The sequence below is a fragment of the Panulirus ornatus genome, chromosome 59, assembly GCF_036320965.1.
Source record: "Panulirus ornatus isolate Po-2019 chromosome 59, ASM3632096v1, whole genome shotgun sequence".
NCBI lineage: Eukaryota > Metazoa > Arthropoda > Malacostraca > Decapoda > Palinuridae > Panulirus > Panulirus ornatus.
The window spans coordinates 22,563,659-22,579,495 of record NC_092282.1 but is presented as its reverse complement, the minus strand read 5'-3'; the positions used below and the strand labels follow the sequence as shown (position 1 = coordinate 22,579,495).

The window sequence follows — 15,837 nt, the reverse complement described above, 5'->3', positions numbered from 1 at the left end:
AGTAGCTGACGCGGTAGGGGCAAAAAAAGAGATATGCTGCCGTAATCATGGTCGTTTCATATGACAATAGAAATAGGAGTATGAGTCATAGAAAGCTTATGAGAGTAATTGGAGCTCCATAGGCAACTGCTGACCTGACTTTTAAAGATGGGAAGGGTTATATAGGAGGAGGAACAGACGATGTGAAAGAGTCTATTCCACAGCTTTCTTGTTCTAGGAAAGAAGATGGTACTAAAATGGTCAATCTTCATGTGGCTGGTCTCCACATAGAAACTATAGGAAGCAACAGCCAGTCATATGTTGAGTCTTGGCCTAAATAGTTGGAATATAAGACTGCTTACACAAACATCAGTCGAAGCAATAGCTGTAGAATAGAAAGAAGACACCAACAGCATGACGAAAAGGGAAAATGATGGTTGAAGGGAGATGACAGTTGGAGAGTTAAGAAGGTAAGAGGCTTATGGGTCAACCCTGGCTAAGAGAGAGGTGGAGGACGAGCCAGTTATGATGCGTGGACGGTCGTCCATACTGGGGAATAGGACCCCTGTAGACAGGGCATAGTGGATGGACGTGGCTAGATGGAAACTGGCATATGGTATCAGGTGGATGACTCTCAGGGATACAGTGTATCTGTGATGGAAAGTATTCAAAGGTAAGGAAGAGGTCGAGTGTCTCGGAGGAGTAGGTGCAGTGACCAGGAACTTACTCATGTTGGGATTCTTGAGGTGTTCCAGATCGGTTTGGAGATAGGAAGAAAGGGTTTCGATTCTACTGAGAACATTATGGGTAGAGTCTAAGCCAGTCTGTGTGATGTTCTGTGGAATCCATCTTATAAAAAAAAAGGACTTGACCAATGACTTGTAACAGGAGGTAGAATTCTCAAATAGTTGTACGTAGTTGGAGGAATTTAGGGAAAAAGTTTACGAGATGCAAAAGGGAAACTATGGAGGATATAGAAATCTTTAGCCAGAGGGTTTTAAGCCTGGGAGCCATAATATCTGCGAGGGGGAACAATATATCTTTTTCTTCTCCACTAAGCACAAATACGACTCTTGGAGTGGAAACTTGGTCGAGATTACAGCTAGGGGAGGAGGAGGAGGAGGAGGAGGAGGAGGAGACGGAGGAGGAGGAGACGGAGGAGGAAGAGGAGGAGCAGGAGGCAGCCCTGGACTACTGATTCTTTATGATAGATGATCAGGTGAGGGTGTAGACAACAGATGGTGTTCAACAGAGGGATAGTTTGAACGTGGGTCTGCTAACGTTGCGGAGATGGATGCAGAAAAGGACAGGTCTTGGAGACGTTTTATGAGAGGTGAGGTGGGTTAAGAGAGGTGAGGTGGGTTATGAGAGGTGAGGTGGGTTGTGAAGGTGAGGTGGGTTATGAGAGGTGAGGTGGGTTAAGAGAGGTGAGGTGGGTTGTGAAGGTGAGGTGGGTTATGAGAGGTGAGGTGGGTTGTGAAGGTGAGGTGGGTTATGAGAGGTGAGGTGGGTTGTGAGAGGTGAGGTGGGTTGTGAGAGGTGAGGTGGGTTATGAGAGGTGAGGTGGGTAATGAGAGGTGAAGTGGGTTGTGAAGGTGAGGTGGGTTATGAGAGATGAGGTGGGTTATGAGAGATGAGGTGGGTTATGAGAGGTGAGGCGGGTTGTGAGAGGTGAGGTGGGTTATGAGAGGTGAGGCGGGTTATGAGAGGTGAAGTGGGTTGTGAGAGGTGAGGTGGGTTATGAGAGGTGAGGTGGGTTCCTGTCCCAAACCAGAGAGTTTGTTTCACATGGCAGCTTGGGCAATAAGGTGACAGACCTCACCATTTGTGTCCAGGTGTGGAGTAAGGTGGCATACATTCCACAACAGCTGGTAACTCTACATGGTACTGACCCCATCATAAACCTCCTGCTGAGGGGGAAAGAGGGGACGAGTTCGAGGACGATATGGTAAATACTACAGAAGTGGAGGAGGTGGTCATGTCGACCTCACACACCACACTACCATGATCTCAACCTCGAACCTTGTAAAGCACAACGAGAGTAGAACACCTACCACTAAACCCGCGACCTTAAATCTACATCACAAAGCAGTGTTTTGGTATCTAATGGACCAAGACCCTACATAATCTTCTCCACATACACGAGACATGACAATGTGAGGGACACTTTCATCCCTCTCTGCTCTCCCTTGTCTTTAAGAGAAGCTCTCACGACAGACCCAAACATCAGAAACGACATTAAATGACCCTCGATAAAAGCTGGAAGCTCCTGCCCAGAACAATGAACACATACAGAGGACCCACAACCCAATATTGACTCTGTCCGGTAACAGAGGGGCTCGCGGCACGATCATACAGCTCTGGGTAAACCGTACAAGGCCACTTCGTGACTCAGGCTGATAAGCCGAGACTAGCAGGGTCTGCCTGCACGACTGGGCTCTTGATCTGCCGGAGGAACGCCAGATGGTGGGGTCAGTAAGGCACGAGAGAGAGTACACAGAACAGACAATAACTGGGGAACGCATACGAAAGTTGATTCGATTCGGTTAAAACAAGGATATAACAAAAGAAGATCAACGTACGAAAGTTAATTCGATTCGCCTAACACACTGTGACGTTCCAAAAGAGGATCAACATACGATAGTTGATTCGATTCGGTTACCACACTGGCATTCCAACAGAGGATCAACAGAGGGTCTATTACTCTGATAAGTCCGCTGCTCCAGCACCAATGTGGTGAGGCAAAAGGAATTAAAGGCTTTGAATACCTGGTCAAGTTCATTATCCAATCTACCAGCAGGGGGCAAGATATTCTAATAAGCTTCACTCGTATTTAATCGTCATTCTAAGATTCACTGGTTTACTTTGATAACTCCCTCTAGAAACCAGATAGAGACAACAGCTCTGGCAGTTAACGTCAGCAGGCACACAGACAGACTTTGAGTCCTCTCCTCACAACACCTCAGCATCTGCATCCACATAACGGACCATCTCCACATAACGGGCCATCCTGGAGACTGTGGCTTCTCAGTCATTTACGTCAGTCCCTACAAACCCCATAAGACCTGATTTCTCTGGGACTCCGGCATCATCTCACAGCCGACAGGCGCCTCCTCACCAACCTCTCCGTCACCCAGGTGATGGCATGCCAACACTGAAGAGGCATGGCATACGAACGACTTTGTCAATACACAAAGCATCCTCGCTAGATACTGGATCATTGGCTTCATTCTAATCCCTTATCCATGCTACTCAGAAGAGTTCCAGTCCACATCACGTCTCTTCGACGAACTGATGTATTCCTTGTATAAGTCTGGAGTGTGGTTGTGTGGCATCTTCTACCACAATTGTTCATCAGCCTTGGTAGCAGGCATTGCTCGAAGGAGGGACTACAAGAGTCAGGGTTGACCTGTGGCACAACGATAACAAAAGGAGTTTTGTGACGTGTAAGAAATCTATCTACTTCCGTCGCATGCCACTAGATGGTGCAACTTTACTGGCATATATCTTAAGGCCATTTTCAACGGAACGATTTAACCTCCCAACATCCACGACATCATAAATCTGTCACATATGAATGTGTCTGTTAATATCGAAGCTAAATCCTCGATTAATGGGATCTGATAGCCATCAAATCCTACCACAAACAGAAATGGTGGATATAACGTCTTAACCACAGTTCTGTCCGTCAGAGGCCAGAGAATATGTGAACAGACCAAGTGTCCATGATAGGTTACAAGTCCCTTATATGCACAACAGTGTCATTTCCTTGGCCATGTGGGATCCAAGACTCACTCATTTCATTAATACGCCAGTACTGGGCTGGTGTACATGTCTGAAACAGTTGCTGCTCCATCACGAACCAGGTATTAATAACCTGAACTTCGTGTTTCAAACGCCCTTTTGAATATACGGTTTCTACGATCGTATACGCAACAACGGGTAACTCACTGCCCGGGGTTCTACTGTACAATACGTGGCCGTGATAATTTGCAGTGGACGGTATCAGCTAACAATATTACGGCCAGGCGCTTTGTGTAATCCTCTTAACGAGCGGGTTCGTCTCCCATTCTCCAGCGAGCCGGCACCACTGTAGTATATCATTCCGGGTACAACAAACTTGTCTCTTTGGGTGGCGTTCGAACCCGAGCGATCCAAGAGGCGACGCGACGTTGGAGGTGTTTGTGCGCGCGCGCGCGCGCGCGCGTGTGTGTGTGTGTGTGTGTGTGTGTGTGTGTGTGTGTGTGTGTCTCACTTCGAGAGAGAGAGAGAGAGAGAGAGAGAGAGAGAGAGAGAGAGAGAGAGAGAGAGAGAGAGAGAGAGAGAGAGAGAACTTCATCGACCTGTTGATGTGTTTTCGCGCGAGAAGGCCCTCCCCGCCCCCCTATCATGTTTTCAAGACATCGTTGTGTGAATGTGTGATGCCCCACCGCTTCAGAGTGAGGAATATGTGGCATCAATTGAGAAAATAGGTGAACGCCATGTGGAGACAGTTTGATTGATCATAATTCTGTAGCAGATAATAACTATGCATTGCATGTCCTTCATTCACAGTCCTGCTCGGTGGAAATAAAAGGGGCCAACACTACTGATCAACGAGTCGTAAATCGAAGTCTTACACATCCCACGAGACATTGTGAGGCTGGTCTGTACTGAAGATAGTCAACCTCGACTAATCAAATCATCGTAGTTCATACTCTAAGTCCCCTTGACGTAAAGTCATCTGGTTGTAGTATGGGAGTTCTCAAAAGCGAGTTAGCAAGTTGCAGATGACACCAATTATGATCGAGGTCACTTAAGACATAATAATATGACCTTACGTTTAGTAGATTCAATGGGATCCGGCAGTATTGAGAACAGCCATTGCAACCAATGAGCGTAATTACCTATCGACGTAAGCGTTAGACACCTACAGCGACCCCGGTTCGTTAACGAGAGGCCATCATGACGTAAATGTGGCCTACTGTGGCCTAATTAAGACACACAGCAGGTGAAGCAATACTACGAGAACTCATCACAGGCATTCAACACGCACTCAACTTATGCTAAGATTCGTAAAGTCCATCGCAACTGGTGAATACGTCGGACTAATGATCCTAACCTCCAGGGACAACACAGAAGAGATTCGACAGTGTCGCGGGAGGCCATCAGAACCAATCGACACGTCTATATGTGACTCGTACACCTCTCTGGACGTATGAGTGTGATACGATGGTGTTATAACTGATCAATAGATCTAGTTACTAAGCCCTGAATTCGACTTACACGTTCGTAGACATATAGTATCACTCAATATTGCTACGTGAGCCAGTAATAACCAGTCATCAGGGCTTAAACATATTGTATATGGCCCAGGACAAAATGTTTGACCCAGTAGTCTTGTGATCTGGTCACACAGAGAGATGTATAGGTACTACGAGACCTTACAATCACACAGTACAACGTAAGTGGAACCGATAGGCCTTTTGAGCACACAGTGTGACCCGACTGCAATTCGAGAGCCGTCCCTCATCCCCAGCACCGTCCACAACTCTCCCTTTCCTCTCCAACACCGTCAGCAGATTGCCCTTTCTCTCCAACACCACCTAGCCCTCTTCCTTTCTCTCCAACACCACCCGCAGCTCTCCCTTTCTCTCCAACACCGCCAGCAGCTCTCCCTTTCTCTCCAACACCGCCAGCAGCTCTCCCTTTCTCTCCAACACCACCCGCAGCTCTCCCTTTCTCTCCAACACCGCCCGCAGTTCTCCCTATCTCTCCAGCACCGCCAGCAGCTCTCCCTTTCTCTCCAACACCACCTAGACCTCTCCCTTTCTCTCCAACACCACCCACAGCTCTCCCTTTCTCTCCAACACCGCTCGCAGCTCTCCCTCATCTCCAACACCGGCTGCACCTCCTCCCCCTACACTTGCTCCTCAGCTCTCCTCCTCTCTCGTGCTTCGACCAGCCGTCTTCAAGACCAACCCACACCTCCCCCTCTCTCTTCTTCTACACCAAGTCAAAACTTTTCCTCCTCTCCCACACCCACACTAAGCCCTCCCTCCTCTCCCAAGCCAACATCCAGCTCTCACTCCTCTCCTAAGCTAACACACAGCTCTCTTCCTCTCCCACAGCAACACACAACTCTCCTCATCCCCCACATCAACACACGACTCTCCCTCCTCCTCCACAGCAACACACAACTCTCTCCTCTTCCCCCACATCAACACACCTCTCCCTCCTCTGCCACAGCAACACTCTCACTTTCTCTCACTCCAATCTGCAAAGCTTCCTCCTCTTGGAAAATCCCTTGTATCTTTTCCTTCGTCTATCTCGCCTACCAGCACATTCACTCCCTCGTCAAAGCAAACCCACAGCTATCTCTCTCTCTCTCTCTCTCTCTCTCCTCTCTCCCCTCATCACCTCGAACCTCACTTCCCTACCACAGCAAACCACAGCCCTCACACCTCTATGATAACTCTCCGACTTATCTCTCTATCAAGGAAAGGAGAGGGAGAGGCCTTCTATGAAGATAATGCTATCTATATTTACCTTAACAGTGAAGGAGGTGAAGAAATGGCCCATTAAGATAATCATCTGGGTTTTTGGTAATGGTAAGATGATCTGCTACGAACTCAAGGGTGTAGTGGTTAGCGTTCCTGACCGTGACGCATTCACAGGCCGCTAACCGGGGTCGGGCCCGCATAGGTTCGAGTCTTGGTCAAAGCACTGGGTCCACTGTTCAACCCAGATGTTCATCCCTCCCTAGAGGGCTCGTTGATATACTGAGGCCTGGCTTAGGTGAGGGTATATATATATATATATATATATATATATATATATATATATATATATATATATATATATATATATATATATATATATATATTTCTATATCTCATATACTTTGATTATACTTGATCGTAGTTTCCCGCGGCAGCGAGGTGGCGCCAAGAAACAGACGAAGAATGGCCCATCCACTCACATACAAACACACACACACACACATATATATATACATACATATATATTCATTTTCCCTGTGGACTCATAGGAATATCTTGATCACACGCAAAATTGTGATCCTTTCCAATATATATATATATATATATATATATATATATATATATATATATATATATATATATATTTATTTATTTATTTATTTATTTATTTTGCTTTGTCGCTGTCTCCCGCGTTAGCGAGGTAGCGCAAGGAAACAGACGAAAGAATGGCCCAACCCCCCCACATACACATGTATATACATACACGTCCACACACGCAAATATGCATACCTATACATCTCAAAGTACACATATATATACACACACAGACATATACATATATACACATGTACATAATTCATACTGTCTGCCTTTATTTGTTCCCATCGCCATCTCGCCACACATGGAATAACAACCCCCTCCCCCGTCATGTGTGCGAGGTAGCGCTAGGAAAAGACACCAAAGGCCCCATTCGTTCACACTCAATCTCTAGCTGTCATGTAATAATGCACCGAAACCACAGCTCCCTTTCCACATCCAGGCCCCACACAACTTTCCATGGTTTACCCCAGACGCTTCACATGCCCTGGTTCAATCCATTGACAGCACGTCGACCCCGGTATACCACATCGTTCCAATTCACTCTATTCCTTGCACGCCTTTCACCCTCCTGCATGTTCAGGCCCCGATCACTCAAAATCTTTTTCACTCCATCTTTCCACCTAAAATTTGGTCTCCCACTTCTCGTTCCCTCCACCTCTGACACATATATCCTCTTTAACAATCTTCCCTCACTCATTCTCTCCATGTGACCAAAGCATTTCAAAACACCCTCTTCTGCTCTCTCAACCACACTCTTTTCATTACCACACATCTCTCTTACCCTTTCATTACTTACTCGATTAAACCGCCTCACACCTCATATTGTCCTCAAACATCTCATTTCCAGCACATCTACCCTCCTCCGCACAACTCTATGTACAGCCTACACCTCGCAACCATATAACATTGTTGGAACCACTATTCCTTCAAACATACCCATTTTTGCTTTCCGAGGTAATGTTCTCGACTTTCACACATTCTTCAACGCTCCCAGAACTTTCGCCCCCTCCCCCACCCTATGATTCACTTCCGCGTCCATGGTTCCATCCACTGCCAAATCCACTCCCAGATATCTAAAACACTTCACTTCCTCCAGTTTCTCTCCATTCAAACTTACCTCCCAATTGACTTGTCCCTCAACCCTACTGTACCTAATAACCCTGCTCTTATTCACATTTACTCTTAGCTTTCTTCTTTCACACACTTTACCAAACTCAGTCACCAGCTTCTGCAGTTTCTCACATGAATCAGCCACCAGTGCTGTATCATCAGCGAACAACAACTGACTCACTTCCCAAGCTCTCTCATCCACAACAGACTGCATACTTACCCCTCTTTCCAAAACCCTTGCATTCACCTCCCCAACAACCCCATCCATAAGCAAATTAAACAACCATATATATATATATATATATATATATATATATATATATATATATATATATATATATATATATATATATACATATATATGTAAACGCCCATACACGCACATATACATATCAACATATACACATTCATAAATATACAGACACATACACAGACAAATACATATATGCACATGTTCCTATGAGTCCACGAGGAAATGGAACACGATAAGTTCCCAAGGGCACTTTCGTGTAACATTAACATCAACAGGGGAGACACAAGAGAGAAATATAACAGTCAGTTGATATACGACGAAGAGACGTAGCTAGGACGCCATTTGGTAAACAAGTAACTACCATTTGGAAACCTGATCGCCACATCCTCTACCACTTCTGAAACCACGCTGCTCTTCCCCAGTCTGATGCTCTGTACATGCCTTCACCCTCTCAATCAAAACCCTTCCATATAATTTACCATGAATACTCGAGAACTTATATGCCTCTGTAGTTTGAGCACTCACCTTTATCCCCTTTGCCTTTATACAATGGCACTATGCATGCATTCCGCCAATCCTCGGGCACTTCACCATGATCCACGCATACAATGAATATCCTTGCCAACCAACAATCTCTCTCTCTCTCTGTATGTATATATATATATATGTATATATATATATATGTATATATATATATATATATATATATATATATATATATATATATATATATATATATATATATATATATATGTAGACAGCGAGTTGCCAATTCTTTAACACCCTCCGCGTCCCACGGGACTTGGAAATAACTCACGCAACGCTAAAATATATATCCTATTGTGGCGTTTCTTTCGGTCCTAATACATCTCGGAGATTTATTTCGCAGTTTTTTTTTTCTATTTAATGGAATATATCCATTATCACCTACACAGCTTCTAGCTACGATGGAATGAATGGCCAGTCGCCAGATCCACGCCAGGCAACTCTTATGTTTTCTTAAAGGAGCCGAGTGTCGAGTGATTTATTCAATGACGTATGTTTCCTTCTTCATATATATATATGTATATATATATATATATATATATATATATATATATATATATATATATATATATATATATATATCATCCCTGGGGATAGGTGAGAAAGAATCCTTGCCATGTATTCCTTGCGTGTCATAGAATCTACTAAAAGGAGAGGGAGTGAGGGGGCTGGAAATCCTCCCCTCTCGTTTTTGATTTCCAAAAAGAAGGAACAAGGAAGGGGGCCAAGTGAGGATATTCCCTCAAAAGCTCAGTCCTCTGTTCTTAACGCTACCTCGTTAACGTGGGAAATGGCGAATAGTATGAATGAAAAAGAAAGAAATATATATATATATATATATATATATATATATATATATATATATATATATATATATATGATAGTAATAATAATAATATATAATATAATAATGATAATAATAATAATAATAATAATAATAATAATGATAATACTAATAATAATAATAATGATAATAATAATAATAATAATAACAATAATAATAATAATAATAATAATAATAATAACAATAATAATAATAATAATAATAATTGTCCATGATATGCTTGGCTGTATTTTAACGATTGCTTAATACTTTTGGTAACACAATATCCTTTTGAATGCAAACAGTAAACTCTGACGACTGTTTGCTATGTTTGCAAACACAAGTCCACTTTGATAACGAATAATAAATGTTTATTTTTATGTATGAAGTTTCCTACGTCACAGTTCACAACGACTAAGATGTAAGGTAACTATTTTCCAGCATCTAGGTGAACATGGAAACCTACATGAACTGTCATATAATGCTATATCTATGTATCGGATATATAGAATATATAATAACGAGGATTCGAACCCAGACCCAGTAATAACGATATACCCATTGGCGACGACGAGGGTTCGAACCAAGCTTCAATAATGATATACCCATTGGCGACGACGAAGGTTCGAACCCAGCCCCAATAATAACGATATACCCATAGGCGACGACGAGGGTTCGAACCTAGCCCCAATAATAACGATATACTCATGGGCGACGACGAGGGTTCGAACCCAGCCCCACTGCGCAGTAGGCCTGCACGCTAACCACTGGACCACGAGGTGACAAAAGCTAATTGTTTGATGTTTTTGCGAATTACGTTCTATGTATTTTTTCCCGTCAGTGTTTTCCCTTCCTTCTTCCACCATTTTCCTTCCTTCTACAACCATCTTCCCTCCTTCTGCTACCATCTTCCCTCCTTCTGCAAATATCTTCCCTGCTTCTGCCACCATCTTCCCTCCTTCTGACACTATCTTCCCTGCTTCTGCCACCATCTTCCCTCCTGGTCATCATCTTCTCTCCTTCTGCCACCATCTTCCCTCCTTGTCACCATCTTCCCTCCTTCTGCCACCATCTTCCCTCCTGCCGCCACCATCTTCCCTCCTTCTGCCGCCATCTACCCTCCTTGTCACCATCTTCCCTCCTTCTGCCACCATCTTCCTTCCTTCTGCCACCATCTTCCCTCCTTGTCATCATCTTCCCTCCTTTTGCCACCATCTTGCTTCCTTCTGCCACCATCTTCCCTCCTTCTGCCACCCTCTTCCCTCCTTGTCACCATCTTCCCTCCTTTTGTCACCATCTTCCCTCCTCCTACCACCATCTTCCCTCCTTCTGCCACCATTTTCCCTCCTGCTACTATTTTCCCTCCTTCTGCCACCATCTTCCCTCCTTCTGCCACCATTTTCCCTCCTTCTGCTACTATTTTCCCTCCTGCCACCATTTTCCCTCCTTCTGCCACCATCTTCCCGCCTTCTGCCACCATCTGCCCTCCTTCTTCATTCTTTTCTCCTTCCCCTTTATTCCATCTTGTTGGCCTTCTTGTATTCCGTCTCTCTCTCTCTCTCTCTCTCTCTCTCTCTCGGACAAACTTTGCGGTGGGCTTCGTCCGCCCATTTTCTTTCCCCCCCCCCCCCGTCGCTTTTTTTTTCTTTAATTTCTTTCCTTCATTTTCCTTTGGCTTGAGTTCCCGTCAAGAAGTTCCCCACTGTCTGGCTTATGGAGAGAGAGAGAGAGAGAGAGAGAGAGAGAGAGAGTCTTTCTAATGCGCGGAACTTATACCATTCAATGTTTTCTTAAACAAGTACGTAATGAACTGGGCCTCATCGCTGGGCTTGCAGTATCAGTTTCTCCCCCAACCCTCCAACCCACTCCACATCATACAAAACAACGCTGTCTAAATACACTAATTACACTCAGTTTTGAGAGGTAGTTTGCCTAAACGACTTGTTTACGAAAAATGGATACGTACACATCAACTTAGATACCGTCCTTCCTATGTGGCTACATATTCTTAACTCAATCCAGAGTTAGAACCTTCTAACTCTTCTACTCACAAATGGCCATTTGCTCTGGGGTGGGGGAGGGACAGCATTGATGGCAGTTCCAGTAACCAGCGACACTAACCTTTCGTCTAGTTCCGTGGCTTGATGTCGCTTTTCCATTACGTCAGCACGCCTCCTCCACCTCATATGGCGAACGGATATAGAGCTCCTGACTGCTTCTGTATATCTCAAGATAGCCATGATTCTCCTAGTACCACCTTGCCTCGATAGCGAAAAAAAAAACCATCACAGTTCGCAGGAGAACACAACTTGTTGCTATGCCGCTTTGCACCGACTTTATATGTTTACGACTGGGACTTGTTTGTCCAGCGGAGGTTCATGTATTCAGGCGCCGGTGGAGACTCGTATTGGAGTCAGTGAGCTTCGGTGTTGTGTTAGTAGCAGGGAGTGTTGGGTCACTCAGGCGATAAAACCTGTTCCTGGTCTTATCCATGTAAGTGGTAGTGTTGAATATCTCCCGTTCTCACGTCAGAATATGTGTGTGTATGTGTTTGTGGATGTATTCTGTCATACTCGTTTGTTCAACCCATTGTCGATATCTGCCTAACACGACAGTCGAGTATCACATGGAGGGGCCGTCCGAAACTTCGAGACTCGGGTACGGTCTTTTGAGTCGATTCAGTAGTTCGGGGGCGCCTCTGTTATGATATTTACGAAGCTACATGACCTACCTATATCTAAGTACCCTCTTGGATAGAGGAGTTCCTCTGCCACTCCAGGCCACAGAGCGACTCTTGAACCATCCGAGGCTCGGACAACGAAGCGAAGCAGTATAAAGGAAGTTCCCCTTTGCGCCAAGAGATGTCGCACCGGATTGTTTACAAGGTGTGCGTGGGAGGCAGGGAGGGGGAGAGAGGGAGTGAAATGAAAGGGAATGTTGCGTGTAGGGTGTGTGTGTATGTGTGTGTGTGTGTAGGTGACGTAATCTCCACATTCAGCTCACGTTACGGTTTTGACCGCGATGGTATACAGTGATAACGGATAACGAATGTGCCATTATTAACGATTTTAAACGCACCGCAGAGATCATCCACCGGTCATTAATGGGTTTAATGGTGTAATTACAGATTAGCCCCTGTGGTAGTTACCTTGTTCAGTAATTTATTACTTAAAGTTCGACAGGAGGAGGAGACGAGGTTAACGTTGCCCCACAGGAGCAGTTAATAACTGAGATAACGCAATTTATCATTATTTTTTTCCGCTCGTTTTCACGCTTTACCCAGAGACAGATAAGTATCATTATATATATATTGGTCGTTGATAAAGAGGTTTCAAAACGTTGGTAAAGACGTTTCAAAACGTTGGTAAAGACGTTTCAAAACACTGGTAAATACGTTTCTGAACGTTGACAAAGGCTTTTCGAAACGTTGATAAAGAAGTTTCAAAACGTTGATAAAGATGTTTCAAAACGTTGATAAAGACGTTTCAAAACATTGATAAAGACGTTTCGATACGTAATAATTCGTAAATGATGGTCGTTGTTAGAAGATCGTGAATGATATTAACTTATATTCATGTGTAGTTTATTGTATTTTCCCTCATTTCCACACTTTACTACCAAAAACACACACAAAACAAAGTAATGTAATTGCATATTGGTCGTTGATAAAGACTTTCAAAACATCTATATACTCTCTCTCTCTCTCTCTCTCTCTCTCTCTCTCTCTCTCTCTCTAATGGTTGTTGATAAACGATTGTAAATGTTATTTTGTGTCGTTAATTTACAGCAACTTGACGTGATAAGGCCGTTTACATTCTTATGTTTTACTGCCCGCTTGTAAACTAACTCTTATTGTTAACTCGACACTTTGGTCTATCTGGGTTCCATTGTGGAGTGTGAGGACATGTGAGTGGTCACTGTGAGTGGAGGGTTGTCTTGGAGCTAGGTAATCACCAGTGGGCGTACGGGACTCGAACATGGGTCATCGAAATGATTGATAAGTAAGTCAAACCGCTCGGCCACCACCTCCCGTCGCAGGTACTCAATGTATCGACCAGCCTTGAGAGGTGGATGAACAGCTGGGTTAACTGTGGACAGATGGCTGCGACCAGGACTCGAACCCAGGGTAGCCCGTTAATGCGTCACTTAACGAAAGCCACTCCACCACAGGGGTCCATGAGTGTAACATCACTTAATTACGTAATTATGCTCATTTAAGTATATACTTATAGAATAAACTTAACGTCTCTAGAGTATAGAAAACACTGATACAATCCAGATGGTGGTTATTTTACAGCACATCCACAGTATGTCCACGCCCGACCGGCATCAATTGCTGTTTACCTTCCTTCTGCTTCGTCTACCTTCATACAGACTCCTGGAGGCTGCTGGAGGCTTCCCTCCCCCCACATTTCGAGTGTCGTCTCTTCACTCTCTTGTTGGTCACTCCCACCCACTTTCCATTTCCCCCTGGCACGTGATGGCCCTAAAGACAATGGGATTCAGATAACATCCTTTTGCCGGCCAGTCAAGCGCCACAATATCTCTGTGGGCGCGTAACCTGTCCTCGTTCATGCTGGGTGAATGGGGCGTCTGTCAGGAGCCAAGATAATTGTTCGAGGCGCAGGGAAGATAGGCATGGCACATGTAGCAGCAGCGCTTTCACTGGGTGGTGTAATATATCTCTGAGCTTCCCTGCTGGCCCGAACGCCCACACCCAACCAAACAATGCCTTATTGACCTAACTGACAGGATGTGTTTCCTTTCATGTTATTGTTTGGTCTACAGCCCTGTTGTTTTTGATCCACCTTCTGTAGTTGAGGAGGTCTTTTCATCAGTATTTGTCTTTTGTTTTTTTTTCCAGGAAACATGGTTAGCCGGGCGGCCTTCCTTGTGTGGTGGCGGGGGGAGGAGGTCTTCGTCAGCACGCCCTTCTTGGCCGGGACGAAGCAGGTGGTCTCATGTCGGCGTCGCCGTCGAGGGGCGCGTAGGTCGTAGGTGAAGATGCGAGAGTCGAGTGAACTACAGGAATCGTAGGACGGCTCCCTGAGAGGCATTGTCGATGCGCATACCCTCCGCTCTCTCGTCGGGGTAAGTGGTCGGCCACACCTTCGTCTGCAGGCCAGTGTTCCCTCGTCTTACAAACGTTTGGTCAAGCTCCCATTGCGTTACAGTCGCCCGCGTAAACTGAACATCACTACAGATTTATAAGACGAGTTTCATCCCCTTCCCACACACCGAACAGCTTTACCCTGAATTGTAGTCGCCTCTGGTACGTTTGCTCCAGATGTCGCTATTGCGGTGTAGATCACGAATATGTCGTTCGTGGTATGCACATTAGTATTGCTTGTTGATACGAATTAATAAATGTATAGTAGTACATCAGTACGACTAGCCAATCGTACACGCTGTATGAGGCAGGTTAGCAATACTCTCAACCATCAGGGTGTTCACTTTGATCAGGGGAGGTTCGAATACGGTATAAGATTCTTGAACCAGTATAATGGCTGGTTCGATACTCTAGTGGAAAGAAGAATACAGCTATTGCTGTAGTAGGGAGGGTATAGTGACGATTTAAGAGTGTCGTATCTAATTGGCATTAGAAAGTTATAGGTAGACTGAGATAGGTTCGTATAAGTGAACGAACCGTAAATTGAACTCTGGTTCAAAGTTTCGTTTCCGGTAGCGAAAAAGCAGCGACTGATGTAGGTTCCGCACGGCGCCACCAGACAGCGCTACTGCAGTTGGGTATGAGCAGTGAGGAACTTCAGATCGCGATGGTTCCAATTAACCTTTTTTTATCAATTAATCTATATATTGGTAGATATTCCCTTTTGCGAAGACTTTTATGACACTTTTGTTCATTCTTTTACGACGTGTCTAAGGACATTCTTTTACAGTGATACACTTTTGTTAGAAAAGTTACCCTTACTGTTTTTATTGACTGTATCTTACATGATCTGTCCGTCTCCTGTGTAAGACCAGCACTTATTTATTACTCTTTTGTACTATTTTCCTCCCTGATGATCAGATACAGTGGTTTA

The 15,837-nt window shown here is 44.6% G+C and overlaps 1 protein-coding gene across 1 annotated transcript in view; it reads right to left on the bottom strand.

Annotated features, from left to right (window-relative positions):
• The window catches only part of LOC139767265 (uncharacterized), a 64,423-nt gene extending 52,353 nt beyond the window's left edge, over positions 1-12,070 (bottom strand). The window contains exon 1 of the mRNA XM_071696435.1: positions 11,915-12,070. Within this exon, the coding sequence (XP_071552536.1) occupies positions 11,915-12,033 (119 nt within the window). The 5' untranslated portion in view covers positions 12,034-12,070. The remainder of the gene's footprint in view (positions 1-11,914) is intronic.
• Positions 12,071-15,837: the final 3,767 nt, after the last annotated feature.